The 15,197-nt window shown below is 45.6% G+C and overlaps 2 protein-coding genes across 2 annotated transcripts; one reads left to right on the forward strand and one right to left on the reverse strand.

Annotated features, from left to right (window-relative positions):
- The first annotated feature begins 1,619 nt into the window (after window positions 1-1,619).
- On the forward strand, window positions 1,620-4,136 carry LOC126676305 (uncharacterized). Its single transcript, XM_050370481.2, has 5 exons — window positions 1,620-2,342; window positions 2,436-2,493; window positions 2,809-2,892; window positions 2,977-3,112; window positions 3,226-4,136. The coding sequence occupies exons 1-5, from the start codon at window positions 1,805-1,807 to the stop codon at window positions 3,511-3,513; spliced, it is 1,104 nt and encodes a 367-aa protein (XP_050226438.1). The 5' UTR covers window positions 1,620-1,804; the 3' UTR covers window positions 3,514-4,136.
- Window positions 4,137-12,421: 8,285 nt separating this feature from the next.
- Window positions 12,422-13,898, reverse strand: LOC130015450 (uncharacterized). Its single transcript, XM_056105628.1, has 2 exons — window positions 13,201-13,898; window positions 12,422-13,122 (listed from the first exon to the last, which is right to left on the reverse strand). Exon 2 carries the CDS (start codon window positions 13,111-13,113, stop codon window positions 12,457-12,459), a length of 657 nt encoding a protein of 218 aa, XP_055961603.1. The 5' UTR covers window positions 13,114-13,122; window positions 13,201-13,898; the 3' UTR covers window positions 12,422-12,456.
- Window positions 13,899-15,197: the final 1,299 nt, after the last annotated feature.

The following is a 15,197-nucleotide window of genomic DNA, read 5'->3' on the forward strand; positions in this document are numbered from 1 at the left end:
AGAACCGGGGCTGACAGATTGCCATTAGGTAAAATAGTCTTGTGGGATTTTTTTTTCCTTATTGAAACGTTTGAAAGATCAACAGGTAAGCTAATATTCCGAGTAGCTGCAGAAGAATCTGCCAATGGTGTATCTGACACAAACGAAGCCTCTTGTAAAACGTCGTTGTCAGCAGGCAATGGCGGGAGAGAAGATACAACTAGCTCCTTAGTTGTTTCAGCGTCTATTAAAACCGCAGGAGGAAGGATATCAACAGGTTCATCATCAGAGACGAGCTCAAGGTCAGAATCTGAACCTTCATCAGCAGACTTACTGAAATAAATAGGCTGATCAATTTCAAAAATATGAACTGTGAAGTTCACATCCCCAATAATAACCTGTAGGGTTTTGTTAATCCATCCGCTAGCAGTAGAGATAAGGACAGAACCTGAGTCTAATCGCTCTTTAACATAGACTAAAGGATGAACCTTAACAGTTTCACCGAAACAGTTTGCGATTCCAGCGAAAACCTCTGGACACCATAACGAAAGAGGGACCCCAGAAATAGATAACCAAGTCATCCTAAGAGTTGGTGTGTTAAATTCTATCGCCTTAGAGAAGGAATAGAAGAATTCTGATAAAAGCTTTGACTTCCCATCCAGGAAAATCATAGCATCAAGAATCGAATCGAAGGTGATCAAGATCAAACAACCTCCAATAATAGAGATATTATCGAAAATAATATCTTTAGAGAGCAGAACATTTTTTGCCTGTAGAATAGATTGAGGGGAGTTTAATCTTGCAACGATAGACCTTTCCAACCTATCCAAGTTTTTCTCCCTAATATCACTTAGGTTAAGAGAAAGTTTCATGTTTGTATCCTGAACAGAATCCGAGACGCTATTGCTGTTATTGTTCGAAGATACAACGTTTGAAAAAGTACGATTATCCCTGAAGGATGGCCTTGAAATCTCCTTCTTTTTCTGGACTTCCTGTTTCTTGATATATGCTTTTTCCTTCTGAATTCTATCTGAGAAGCGTGACCGATATGCACGTAGTCTGAATTGACCAATACTTATCAGATTAAGCTGTGATAGAATCCAATCCATCTTTGCGTTATCACCAGGTCTAAAGAAACCAAAGCTGCAACCTCGTTTTGACAGCTTTTGGGCAAGAGAAACCTTCCCAAAAACCTTGTATTTGGCGAAGGCTCCTTCTAGGTCAGTTTCTCTTCCATGAGCGAGGGAAGTTTTCGAAGTAAATAACACGTGCTGCTTCGTCGGACTGTGTTCGTGATGAAGGTTGGCCGGCGGAGGCGATCTGACGGTGGCTAGGGTTAGGGTTTGGATGATGTTGAAGGAAGGGTTTGGGTTTAGGGTCTTGCATGTTTTTTCTTAGTTTTTCGATGTGAAACCCTTGGAATTAATTAGAGGAAATTATTTAGAAGCCCCTGAGATATACCATAATTAGCAGTTTGGTACTCCTTATTTCAAAAGATTACTAAGTAGACTTTTGAAATAAAGGATACCAAACTGTTAATTATAGTATACCTTAGAGATTTTAGCGTAATTTGCTCAATTAATTATCCGAAATTACAGACTTGTTACAAGTTTTGATGGCATATTATATATCCATTTCCTAGCCCTGGATTGGATCGTGCAAGTAACATAAAAGTAATGCCAATGGAGACAGGTTGTATGGCAGATCCCAACCTCTCCATGTTACATCTTCAGATATTCCCTTCTTTATATATTATCTCAATCATATAAATCTTATATAATTCTCATTTCATTTCATCTCATCCTTACATTGAACCTACAAAACAATGTGTACCTCTCAGGCTAAGGTCACAATTGGCATCGAGATGACTCCATCCATGCCCAATATCAATGGCCGCCCGGTGCTTCAGCCATCATGCAACCGTGTTCCGACCTTAAATAGGCGTAATTCTTTCAAGAATAATTCACCTCCGCCCCCGCCACCAACGCCACCAACTATTCCAAACTCAAAGTCGCCGAGGCTTCCGGCTACTAAGAGAGGAAGTGATCCTAATGGCTTGAATTCAAGTTCTGAAAAGGTGGCAATTCCATCAACAACGCGTCGTCTAGAGAGGAAGAAGTCGAAAAGTTTTAAAGAAACTGTATTACTCTCTTCTTCATTGAGTTATTCTTCGTCTTTGTTCGTCGAGTCACCGGGGAGTTTTGCCGAGGTGAGAAGACAAGAAATGGCAGTTGAGCATGCACAAAGAAAGATGAGAACTGCTCATTATGGAAGATCCAAGTCTGCCAAGTTTGAACCTAATCTTACCAAATCTGATGAACAACAAGAAAAGAGATCATGCACCTTCATTACGCCCAACTCTGGTACATTTTAAATTATCTTTCAAACTATATAGTAAACAATTTTAAATTATGTCTGATTGTATTAATGTAAATAATACATTGGCTTCTTATCAGATCCCATCTATGTTGCTTACCATGATGATGAGTGGGGAGTTCCTGTCCATAATGACCAGTAAGTCTCTTTCTTATGTTGCAATAAAAATTAGCCTAATTACTTAAAAAAACTCCACTTTATAATATTTCTTCGTTTATACTCCGATCTAGGAAAAAATTCATTTGTACCCTTCTTTTAATTTTTCGTTTTCAACTGTACCCTAAAACATTAAATTGAACTTTTTTTATTTAAAACAAAGTTTAAAATAGGCCTAGAAATTACCATTTATGACACATTTTGCTAATAATATAAACAAAAAAATGTTATAAGGTGGGTATTTTTAAGTAATTATGACACATTTTCTAATAATATTAATATTAATATTTGGTGTAGGTTGTTGTTTGAATTACTAGTTCTCAGCGGTGCTCAAGTTGGTTCAGACTGGACTTCAATCTTAAGAAAACGCCAGCATTTTAGGTAAAATTGCTTACAAAGTTAGTCATTTATTTAATTTCTACCTAAAATATTGATCAAATTTTTTATGTTCCATCCTATTTACAGGGACGCATTTTCAGGATTTGATGCAGAAATTGTGGCTAACATCACTGAAAAGCAAATGATATCAATCAGTGTAGAATATGAGATTGATATAACCAAAATTCGAGGCATTGTGGACAACTCTAACAGAATTCTTCAGGTACTTCACCATGTCCAAATTTATAGAATTTGTTTATTTTATAGTTCAACTTATGTGCAACTTTATTCTGCTAAAAAAATCTTTTAATAACTTATGTGGAATTTGGTGGACAGATTAAAAAGGAATTTGGATCATTTGAGAAGTACATATGGGGATTTGTAAACAACAAGCCTATCTCAACCAACTACAAATTCGGGCACAAGATTGCAGCGAAGACTTCAAAATCAGAGGCTATAAGTAAAGACATGATCAAACGAGGGTTTAAATTGGTTGGTCCGACCATGGTTCACTCATTCATGCAAGCCGCTGGCTTGACCAATGATCACTTGATCACTTGCCACAGGCACATACCATGCACCCTATTGGCTGCACACCGCCCGACCGAACCACAAGCTCCGTAATGGAATCACTAATAATAAAGCCATAATGAATTAATCTCTTTTAATTTCAGAAACTAAAGGAGATTAGTTCATTATGGCCTATAATTCAAATGATATAAATGTTAGATAGCAAATTGATAGGTTGTGAGTTCGATTTTTCCTACAAACACTCCCTTTTCAATTATAAAAAAAAAAATTGTGAAAAATAATTTAAAAAGGGTTTGATTTTTTTGGTTCTTTTTTTTATGCTAGTTTGTGTTGATTTAGGCCAGAGTGTTAATTAATTTACGGGATAATTATTATAATCCTGAAATTAGCATTGTGACAGGCAGCATGTGCAATTGGGAGGCAATGCCATGTGTCTGTGTCAGCTTTATTTTTTATTATTCTTACTTGTCAAACTTGCATTATTTGGATTACCTTTGAAAGATGCTTGCAGTTGCAGAGGAGAAAATGGGACCACCTATTCAACTTGTAAATTGTAATCATTCTCCTCTCTCTTTTACTTTGGATTTGAGTTGTAAATTTGTAATCTTAATTTTACTCTCCTTTTTCTGACCTTTCGTGGGGAATACTACAACCCCCAATGGAAATTGTAATTTGGATGTGGTTAATTTGAATTATTTTTACAAATATACATTTTATGTTTGAAATTTGAGCATACTATCTAAAAATAGCATTGTATATTTTATTTTATTTTAATTTAACATTACATAACCTATTATCATTTTCTAACCATTTAAAATCTATACGGCAAAACAAAACCAAAACTGTATTCAACGTGTTTTGTCAATCCTATTTTTTTTAATCTATCTTGTCAATCTTATTGAGATCATTTGAATGCTGATTTTTAATTTTTAATTATTTATAATATTTAAGCATATTGTTTTTAATTTAAAAATTTGTACTCAAAATGTATGATATCAGCGTACATGGTTTGAGTACTGATAACGTAGCACATCTAGTAGGGGCGAAGCAACCTCGCCAGGAACGAACATCACTAAGTCAAGCATTTCACCGACCTGATAACAATGTCCGACCTGCTTGAAATCATAGAACGCACGACTTGGGGGGTCACCGGATCGATGGGAATTCAAACATCATCCGAGACAATTATGCCCGATAAGGTCGGACCAAGAATCCTACCCGAGCTCTGAAGTATGTTCAACTCAGACCTAAGCCGAGCTTCGAGCTCCTGAGCCCGAAAGACTGGACCATCTGGTTCGAGCTCTGAGCCGCTCTCAGATACGGGAACCATGATAACTTGACTCCCAAGTTATCCGGGATCCGAGGTCCTGCCCAAGAGCGCTCACTCGTGTACCAGATCCTGGGACCACAGAAGATCTTCTGACAGGTACGTGAGGAATGTTCCCTCTGACACACCTAACAACCCGTGCCTCCCGCAGGGATATTCTACCACGTCAGCATAACTGATTTCTGGGACCACTGGGCTCACAGCCTGCCAGCAAGGCAGGTTTGTCCTTAAACCCTAACTATAAATAGAGGGTTTAAGGACAAACCCTAGGTAATTTCTTTTTCTCTACTGAAAACGCACTCTTTTCTCTTCTTCTTCTTCCTCTACTTCAAAACCTTACTTGAGCGTCGGAGTGAACGTCCGGTGATCCCCACCGGAGTTCCTTCTGACCTCTGTTTGCTTGTGGTGTGCAGGTCGTTAAAGCTCGGATTCAGTTTGGTGATTCATCACTTGGCGCCGGCTGTGGGAAATCGTTTTGTATTCCCCTGTTCTACTCTGGTTCTCTTGACGTTGCTGATCAGATCTTGACAAGAAACAATGGCTGATGATCCTGTTTTGGACAGGGTAGATCCTCTGGGGACTACGGTTACCGACGCTAACTTGGTTGGTGGAGTCTCTGCTAGTGGTCGGACCTCTGTGATCACTGGCTTAACTCCTCCGGCGAATGCTCAGGTGGGAGGATCCAGGGCCTCCGGCAGTGGAGCTGGATTTGTGCCTTTATATGGGTTGGAAAACTATCCAAGGGCGAACCCTTTTGCTTCAGATGCAAGTCACACCCACTTATCAACCCCAGGAACCACCGTGCCTCAGAGTTTCCTCCACAATACCTTGTCTCCCACTCAACTCAACTTCCCGGTAGACGCTACACTGGTGGCTACGGGAACAGGAACAACTTCTGGGCAGGATATACCTCCGGCGGTCTTACAAGCTCAAGAATATTTAGAATACATGGCTCGCCAGCTGCACCAGGCCCAGCAGATGCACTTTGCAGTCATGTCCCAGTATTACCCAAGTTACAATCCCTCGGCCACCCCCGTGGTCCCTCCACCCCAAGCTGCTGAGTTTCAGGATAGTCGTCCTCCGAGGGAAGAAGGTCGGAGCGACCACCCACGACCCAGACCTAGGGGTCCCACAGAGCATCAAGTACCAAGAGGCGAAGATCATCGTGACACTAATTTTCCGAGAGACGAAGGTCGGCATGATCGCCCTTTTCCGAGAGATGAAGGTCGGCATGATCGCCCTTTGCCGAGAGATGAAGGTCGGCATAATCGCCCTTTTCCGAGAGACGAAGGTCGGAATGATCCTCCTCCTCCTCGAAGGGAGGGGGTGCAAGACGAGAATCTACCACCGGGGACACAGCGCGGAGACGCTGGTTTGGGGAGGGGAGACCCAGACCCGGAGGCAGATCCTCTGCGGACCGCGAGAGCAGGAGCTCCACCGGTCAGGAGAAACGGGGCAGAAAGTGTTCATAGCTCGGGTGCAGCGTCACAGCATCAGAAAACTTTGCATGACGAGGTTACTCCGAGCTAGATAGGCACAAAGGGCACAAGACAGAATCTCGACCTTTTACTACCTGTGGCATTGCTAGCCCTTTGTCAAAGGCTATATGGGATGACCCATTTCCAGATAAGTTTAAATATCCGCCCATTGACAGATATAACGGTAAATCCGACCCGATGACTCATTTAAGTTGCTTTCAGGTTGCCATGGGAGTTCAAAGTGTCTCGGACGCCACGGTGTGCAAAGTGTTCCCCTCAACGTTGAGTGATGCGGCGCAAAAGTGGTACCAGAACCTCAAGGAGGGCTCTATTACTAGTTTCAGGGAGCTCGCTATGGCTTTCAAAACCCATTTTGCCCCGAGCATCGAACGAAAGAAAAGATCCAGTGATTTGAAGAAATGCTTTCAAAAGCAGGGAGAAAGTTTGAAAGCTTACATTGCTCGGTTCAATGCCGAGGCGATCATGATAGAAGATTTGAACGATGATACCGCCATCGATGCTATGAAAGATAACACCAGCATGCAAGTCTTCCGAGACAGCCTGATCACCAACCCGGTTGACACTTACACCGAGTTGATGGACAGGGCTTGGAATTATATCAATCTCGACGAGGAAAGACAGAGGAAGTCTTATGGGACGGCTAGCCCGGTTCCCAGTAAAACGCAGAATACTCAGGGATCTAACCGTAGCCAAGATCGGTACCGACCTCTGAACGAGACTTCGGGGTACAGAGGTAACAAGCCATTCAATGCTCAGACCAGCCCACCAAATACAGGGCCGGGTACTAAGCCAAGTTTCAGTATTGGAGGGGGAACGGAAGGATATGTGGATTGAGCAGGAGTACCGAGACAATACGTGCCACTTAACACACCGAGGGAGAAGATTCTATCCTGGATCAAGCACAACAACGAAGAGATTCGTTATCCACCGAGGCTAGTGAAAGATGGAGACCGATCCAAGTTCTGTGATTTTCATGATGGTTATGGCCACGAAACAGAGGAATGTGGACGTTTGCGAAGTGAAATAGACAAGTTGGTCTGCCAGGGGCGATTACAACATTTTGTTGTGGCCAAGGAGGGCCAAGACCGAGGAAATACGAGGGTCAACTCGGTCAGGTCGGAGCCCGGGGGGAGTAGGGAAGCCCAATCCCCATCAAAGAAAACACAAGTCACGGGAGTAATCAACACTATCTCAGGAGGAACCTCAGAATCCGAGTATGGTCGCAAACGCAGAAAGAAAAAGCAAAAGATGGTCATGTCGGTATCTACTGGGTCGCCATGGCCTAACATTGTTTTCGGGCCAGAGGATGCGAAAGGAGTAGATTTTCCTCATGAAGACGCTTTGATTGTATCAGCCATCATTGGATCGAAATGGGTAAAACGATTGCTGGTGGACGATGGAAGCTCGGTTAACTTGTTGACTCTGTCAGTCTTTTTGACAATGGGAGGATCCAAGACTGACCTCAAGCCTGTGAACATTCCTCTCCTGGGGCTGGGGGGAGCTCCGGTCACCCCAGAGGGCATGGTCGAGCTAGATTTAGAGCTCGGCATCGAAATGCCTCAGGAGGACGGAACAGAGGGAATCCTGGCGGAACCAACACGGAAGGTACGTTCACTGTTCATGATAGTTGACATGCCTCTTGCTTATAATGGTATTCTTGGTAGACCTATGTTGTATAGCACAGGTGCAGTGACTAGTATTCGTTACTTGATAATGAAAATCCCAATGGAAAACGAGGTCATAACTATCAGTGGAAACCAAACCCTATCTAGGCAATGTTACATGGCCACTATGGGCAGCACGGTGGAAACGATGAACATCGATACACCAGAGCTGCTCATCAAAGAGAAAAAAGCTCAGAAACCCCGAGAAAACTTAGAAACGATTGAACTTACAGAGGGATCCGAGATGTATGTAAAGCTGGGGGTAGATTGGCCAGACGAGCACCGGGAAGCTATCATAGCTCGGATAAAACAGTATGTGGAGGAGTTTACCAACAAGCCAGAGGATATTGGGGGGGTAGACCCTAAGATCATCTCGCACAAGTTAAACGTGGATGCGAAATGCAAACCTGTCAAGCAAAAGAAAAGAACTTTCTCTCTAGAGAAACAGATTGCTATCCGAGATGAAGTGGAGAAGCTCTTGAAAGCCGGGTTCATCAGGAAAGTAGACTACCCTGAATGGCTGGCTAATGTAGTCTTGATCAAGAAGTCCAACGGTAGATGGAGGCTTTGTATAGATTTCACTGATCTAAACAATGCCTGCCCAAAGGACAGTTTTCCTCTGCCAAACATTGACCAACTGGTGGACGCGACGTGCGGATTTGCGGTCTATGCATTCTTAGATGCTTCTCAGGGATATCACCAGATCCCGATGAGCAAAGATGACGAAGAAAAAACAGCTTTCACAACGGATCTGGGGACCTATTGCTACAAGAAGATGCCTTTTGGTTTGAAAAATGCTGGGGCAACCTATCAAAGACTCATGAATCATGTTTTTAAAGATCAACTGGGCAAGAATGTCGAGGTTTATGTGGATGACATAGTAGTGAAATCTAAGGGGATCGAGGATCACGCACAGGATTTGGCAGAAACTTTTGAAAAGCTGAAGGGTTTTAACCTCAAGCTGAATCCAGAAAAGTGTGTTTTCGCAGTCCGCTCGGGGAAATTTCTAGGGCACCTCATCTCGGAGAAAGGCATCGAGGCCAACCCGGAGAAAATCGAGGCAGTAATGAGCATGAAAGCACCCAGCTCGGTGAAGGAAGTACAAAAGTTGAACGGGAGAGTAACGGCGTTGGGCAGATTCATGAGTTGCTCGGCCAAACGATGTTTGCCATTTTTCAAAATCCTGAAGAATACAAAGAATTTCAAGTGGACAGAGGAGTGTAACACAGCTTTTGAAGAGCTGGAGGTTTACCTCAGCACACCCCCGGTGCTAGGTAGACCTGAGCCTGGGGAAATCTTATACTTGTATCTCTCGGTGAATGACGAGACAGCAGCGGCAGTCCTGGTGAAGGAGGATAAGGGTCTGCAAACCCCAGTTTACTATCTCAGCAGGGTCTTGAAAGGCCCGGAGGTCAGATACCCAAAAATTGAGAAATTTGCTTTGGCATTAAAGGTGGCGGCGGAAAAGCTAAGGAGATATTTCGAGGCTCACATCATTGTAGTACGTACGAACCAACCTCTGAGAAAGGCGCTGCAGAGGCCAGAAATGTCGGGACGGCTGGTCAGCTGGTCGGTCCAGCTGGGAGGATATGACATCCGGTATGAGCCCAGACCGGCTCTGAAAGCACAAGTATTGGCAGATTTCATAGCCGAGACCACAGCAAGCGACCAACCTGAGGAACCTGACGAACAACTTCTACGGTGGGTATTAGAAGTCGACGGGGCATCAAATCTGGATGGATCTGGAGCAGGCGTAGTCTTGAAAGGCCCTCACGGAGTCACACTCCGAAGCTCGGTAAAATTCGATTTCCCGGCATCCAACAATGCCGCGGAGTATGAGGCTCTATTGATCGGATTGAGAATGGTAAACGTGGTCAAGGCCGAGCATGTAACAATAAGGAGTGATTCTCAGTTAGTCGTTTGCCAAATCTTGGGTACCTTTGAAGCTCGGGATTCGGAAATGAGGAGATACGTGGACAGAGTCAAGTTCTTCTTAAACAAGATTCAGGAGCTCGGAGGAAAATGGGTGATAGAGCAAGTTCCTCGTTTGGAAAACCAAGAGGCCGATGTACTAGCCAAAGCAGCAACAGTGAACGAAAAGATACCGGGGGTCCATTTCTCTGTTCAAAAGCATTCCAGTATCGACAACCATGAAACCATTTTTCTAACTCAGCCTTTGGAAAATTGGATGCAAGGTATAGCCCACTATCTGATGGATGGAACTCTGCCAGAAAACAGAGATAAAGCCTACAAAATCTTGCGACATGCTCCGTACTACGCGTTCCTCGACGGAGTCTTGTACAGAAAGTCATTCACCCACCCGTGGTCGAGATGCTTGACGGCAGAAGAAGGGGAGTATGTGTTGAGAGAAATACATGAAGGTATTTGCGGAGCACACATAGCTCCTCGCATGTTAGCAAAGAAAGCAGTGTTGCAAGGCTACTACTGGCCCCTAATGGTCAGACAAGCAGAGGAGATAGTAAAGAAATGTGAAAACTGTCAGAGGCATCAGAACATCCGACATGCTCCTACCACAGAGCAGTGTCTTATTACCAGTCCTTGGCCATTTGCAACTTGGGGAATTGACATCCTGGGGCCTTTCACGCCAACCACGGGGCAGAAAAAGTTCTTGATAGTGGCAGTAGATCACTTTACTAAGTGGCTCGAGGTAGAGGCAGTGAGCACCATCACAGAAGCTCGGATCCGGGATTTCTTCTGGAGGCAAATTGTGTGTCGTTTCGGTATACCCAGAGCGTTGGTAACTGATAACGGAAAGCAGTTCAACTGCCGAGCCTTCAAGGAATTTTACAACGACTTGCACATTGACCTGCGTTTCACTTCAGTAGTTCACCCGCAGAGCAATGGGATGACCGAAGTAACCAACCGGACGATCCTAAAAGGGCTCAAGGCCAGGCTAGGGGAGTTCGACAGACAATGGCTGGAAGAGCTACCAAAGGTCATATGGGCTTACCGAACCACGCCAAGGGCAGGCACAGGAGACACCCCGTTTTCTCTGACATATGGGTGTGAGGCAATGATACCAGTGGAAATCGGGATGCCAACTCTAAGGGTCCAATTCTTCGATGAGGCTAAGAACGCGGAAGAGCAGAAACTATGCCTAGACCTGTTGGAGGAGGGAAGAGAGCAGGCATCGCTAAGAATCGAAGCATACAAGCAAAGAATGGCTAAGTATCACAACAAGAGAGTTAAACCCTTGAGTTTCCAAGTCGGCGATCTGGTCCTACGACGGGCAGACATCGCTAAGGGAAATGCTGGAGTGGGAAAGCTCGAACCCAACTGGGAAGGCCCCTATCGAGTCACGGAGGTCGGACGAGCAGGAGCTTATAAAATAGCACACATGTCGGGCAGAGTGCTCCCAAGAACTTGGAACTCCCAGGTTCTTCGGAAATATTATCAGTAGTCTCTTGTTTTCATTTCACGAGGTACCTAGGGGTTTTTTCACTTATGTTTGAGTTAGGCCTTTGTAAAACTCAAACATAAGTTTTTCCCCTCAATGAATAAAAAAGATTAAAAAGAATTCATGTCTTTTCCAAAACCCGAGCACTTTACTCGGTAAAAAATCCACGGGCTATGTGCCACCAGCGGGCTATGTGCCACCAGCGGGCTATGTGCCATCTACGGGCTATGTGCCACCAGCGGGCTATGTGCCATCTACGGGCTATGCGCCACCAGCGGGCTATGTGCCATCTACGGGCTATGTGCCATCTACGGGCAATGCGCCACCAGCGGGCTATGTGCCATCCACGGGCTATGAGCCACCAGCGGGCTATGAGCCACCAGCGGGCTATGTGCCACCAGCGGGCTATGTGCCACCAGCGGGCTATGTGCCACCAGCGGGCTATGTGCCATCTACGGGCTATGTGCCACCAACGGGTTATGAGCCACCAGCGGGCTAGGCGCCATCCACGGGCTATGTGCCCCCTACGGGCTACGCGCCACCAACGGGCTGTATGCCACCACGGGCTACGTGCCACCTGCGAGCTATGACAATCCCGGGTCATCCAGAGATAACAGGTTATCCACGCCGAGCAACTTGATCAAGCTCGATCTATGAACAACCAAGAACCTACCCTAGCATTTTTTATCCCAAGTCTGAGTCAAGAGCCCACGTATAAAAACAACATAGAAACTAGAAAATTTACACTACTGGAACCAGCTCGGAAACTAAGCTAAGTTAGCTACGAAAAACATGTTGTCACGTACTTAGTCAAAATTCTCAAAAACAAAAACTTCATTCAGAAAGATAACAGCAAACATTCAGATAAAAAACATGGGCATACCGGCAAGTAAAAAACAAGATACATATACAAAGGCCAAAGTGATCAAACTTTGCAAAAATATTCAAAGTATAACAAAGGAGCTCGGAGCTCAACATCACAAAATAAAGGAAAATTCATTCAAGGAAAACAAGTATATACGAAAGAAAATATTCAAACCTACAAAAGAGAGCTCGAGGCTCAATATTCCAAAAATACAAAAGAAAACATTGTTTAAGATTTACAAGATAAAACTATCTAAGTTAAAACTATCTAGGGGGGTCGGAGCTCGGACCCTGATCATCAGCAAGGTAGTCCTCGATGTCGGCAGGCACATCATAATCTTCAGGCAGCTCCTTGGCCCGCCGACCCAGCTCCTCGATGTCAAGAACGAAGTCAGAAACATCCAGCTCGGCCCCGAATCGACCTCGGATATACTCACCCGCCTGGACCTCGCTGACATAGAGAATGCGGCGGAAGTCGTCATAAATTTTCTCTTCCCGGCCAATGACTTCCTTCACCTCGGCCTCCGCCTTCTCAGCCCGCTGGGTGACCTCCGCAATTTGCTTCTTCTGGTCGGACACCGTCGTCCGAAGCCCTTTCGAAGCAAGCTCGTTTCGGGTGGTCATATCGGCCAGCTGCTTCGCAAAATCATCTCGGGCCGCAGCCTTCTCGCTCTCGAGCTGAGTCACCTCGGCTCGCAGCTTCTCCAGCACACCCAGGTCCTCAGCTCGGCGGTCTTCCGAACTCTTCAGCTGGGATTCCAAGGTGGCAACGAGGGCAGCCCCCTCAGAAGCTTTCTTCTCTGCTTCGGAAGCCCGCCTCTCAGCTTCCCGGGCCTTTTTCTTCTCGATCAGAAGAAGGTCCTTGGCCAGTGTCAGGTCGATCTCCACCTTGCTCTGGTTTTGATCGGCCATGTAGGCCATCTGCGAGGCCTGCAATAAACAAAAAATACAAGTCAGAATAAACACAAAGACAAAACAAGTAAAAGGACGAGAATAGAAGATATTTACCTGGAGGCAAAAGGAGGAAACCACAGCCCACAAATTCTCAGGCTGGTGGGACTTGTAGTGCTCCCGGTCAGCAGGAAGAGTGGTCACACGAGCAACGTCGCCCGCAATGACCAGGTCATGCAGGGTAGCTGGTCGACCATCGTTGTGCCTGCTGACCCACTCGGCAAAGCTGGCTCGAGTGATGGTCTGAGGACCCGGGGCTGTAGTGCTCGACCCCGACGAGATGTCCGGCAGATCAGGCACTCGGGTCGGCGGAGCCCTGGAACTTTGGCCGGCAGGCTCGGTAGTCGCCCCTTGGGGATTGGTTGGGCCCCGAGCTGGGCCATCCACCGTCTCGGTAGAGTCCAGGTTCACGAACGGGATGTTCCCGACCGGTTCGGCACCCACCGGCACCTCGATCCCCTCCGGTAAGCGAACACGGAGGGGGACAGCATCAACACCCCGTAGGGGTTCTTCAGGGACACCCGGGGCATCAGGTGCCTTGGCAGCAGGTGACTTTGGCACCTCGGTAGCTCGGGGAACTGGAGTAGGAGCCGGGGCTACATTTCGGCTCGCCGGCCTCTTCCTTTTCTTCCCGGCTAGCTTACTCAGATCAATGCTGTTCACTGCGACAAAACAAGCACGACAAAGTCAATATTCACACAGATAACAAAATTCAATGTAAACAAAAAACAACAAGACATGCTAGGCACGTAAAAAAAAAAAAAAAAAAAAAGAGCAAATCACAAACCCCCAGCACCGGGCACTGAATTCTTCCAGTAGTCAAAAGCAAGCTTCGGGCACAAGTCATCAGCTTGTACTTTCTTCCCCGGAGGGGCATCATCCCGAAGGATCGCGATATCGTTATCTTCTAGAGGTCCCGGGATGTGGAACCACTTCTCCGGCTTATAGCATTTGGTCACCCACGAGGTGCCCATCCCATCAAAGGCCGAAGGATGGGAAACTTGGAAATAATCTTCTTTGAAATCCCGGAGTGAATCAATCACTCTGGAGATCAACCCACCAGGAACAGCTTTTCTTTCACTCCGGAACCGCAGGTACGCGAAGTGGTTCCGGTCCTTCAGAGACATGAGGTATAAACAGCAGAATAACCTCATGCTGGGAACCACCCCAGTCTTCTCACAGAGCTTCAAAAAGCAACTGTAGTGTCGAACCCCATTGGGGTGAATCTGCGACAAGGGCACCTCGAAGTAACGGCTCAACTCCTTGTAATGCTCGAGCAGTGGAAACCGAATCCCGGACTGCAAGTGCTCCAGTGTTAGCATGATGGTATTAGCCGGGGGAACATCGTTCAGCCTCTTTCCTTCCGGGACCAGAGAGAGCTCGTATTCAGCAGGGATGCCAAAAGCCCCTCGTACAGCTTGCAAGAAACCCACGGTGCACCGCGAGGCCTTGATGTCGCGATCACCCGTCTTCTCCCCACCATCCGGGATGGTATCTTTCCTTTTCCCTTTCTCGAGCTGTGGAGGTCGAGAAGGACCAGACTCTTCTGCGTCCGGGGTGTTACCTCGGAGAGGGCGAACAACCACGAACTCCATAGATGGCTCGTCCGCGCCCATATCTTGATCGTCATAACCCCTCCCTTCTTCATGGTCTAAAGTTTCACCCGACATACCTAAAGACACAGAAACCAGCTCGGATGAGACAAGTTTCAAAAGGGAAAAAACAAGATAAAATTTGCAAAAAATTAAAACGATGGATCAAAAAAGAAATTCCTAAGGGGTGAAACCAGCAGAACATGAAGAACGCAGAGGAATTTCCAGATTCCTGGAAATTCATCTCCAACCCAGCCAAACACGAAGAACACAGAGGAATTTCCAGATTTCTGGAAATTCCTCTCCCAAACCAGACAAACACAAAACACAGAACAGAGAATGTATCTAGAAAATCAAACACAGCTAAAACACGAAACAAGATATCTAAGCCAGAACCAGATACAATAACTCAAAGAAAAACACAAGGAGAACGAAATCAAAAACATCACACAGTATAATATC

Source organism: Mercurialis annua, linkage group LG4 (genome assembly GCF_937616625.2).
Source record: "Mercurialis annua linkage group LG4, ddMerAnnu1.2, whole genome shotgun sequence".
Classification (NCBI taxonomy): Eukaryota; Viridiplantae; Streptophyta; class Magnoliopsida; order Malpighiales; family Euphorbiaceae; genus Mercurialis; species Mercurialis annua.

Coding starts and splice junctions, on each gene's coding strand:
- LOC126676305 (XM_050370481.2), top strand. CDS start 1,805: ATGTGTACCTCTCAGGCTAAGGTCACAATTGGCATCGAGATGACTCCA. Junction 2,494..2,808: donor GTTCCTGTCCATAATGACCA/GTAAGTCTCTTT, acceptor TATTTGGTGTAG/GTTGTTGTTTGAATTACTAG. Junction 3,113..3,225: donor ACTCTAACAGAATTCTTCAG/GTACTTCACCAT, acceptor TTTGGTGGACAG/ATTAAAAAGGAATTTGGATC.
- LOC130015450 (XM_056105628.1), bottom strand. CDS start 13,113: ATGGCCTACATGGCCGATCAAAACCAGAGCAAGGTGGAGATCGACCTG.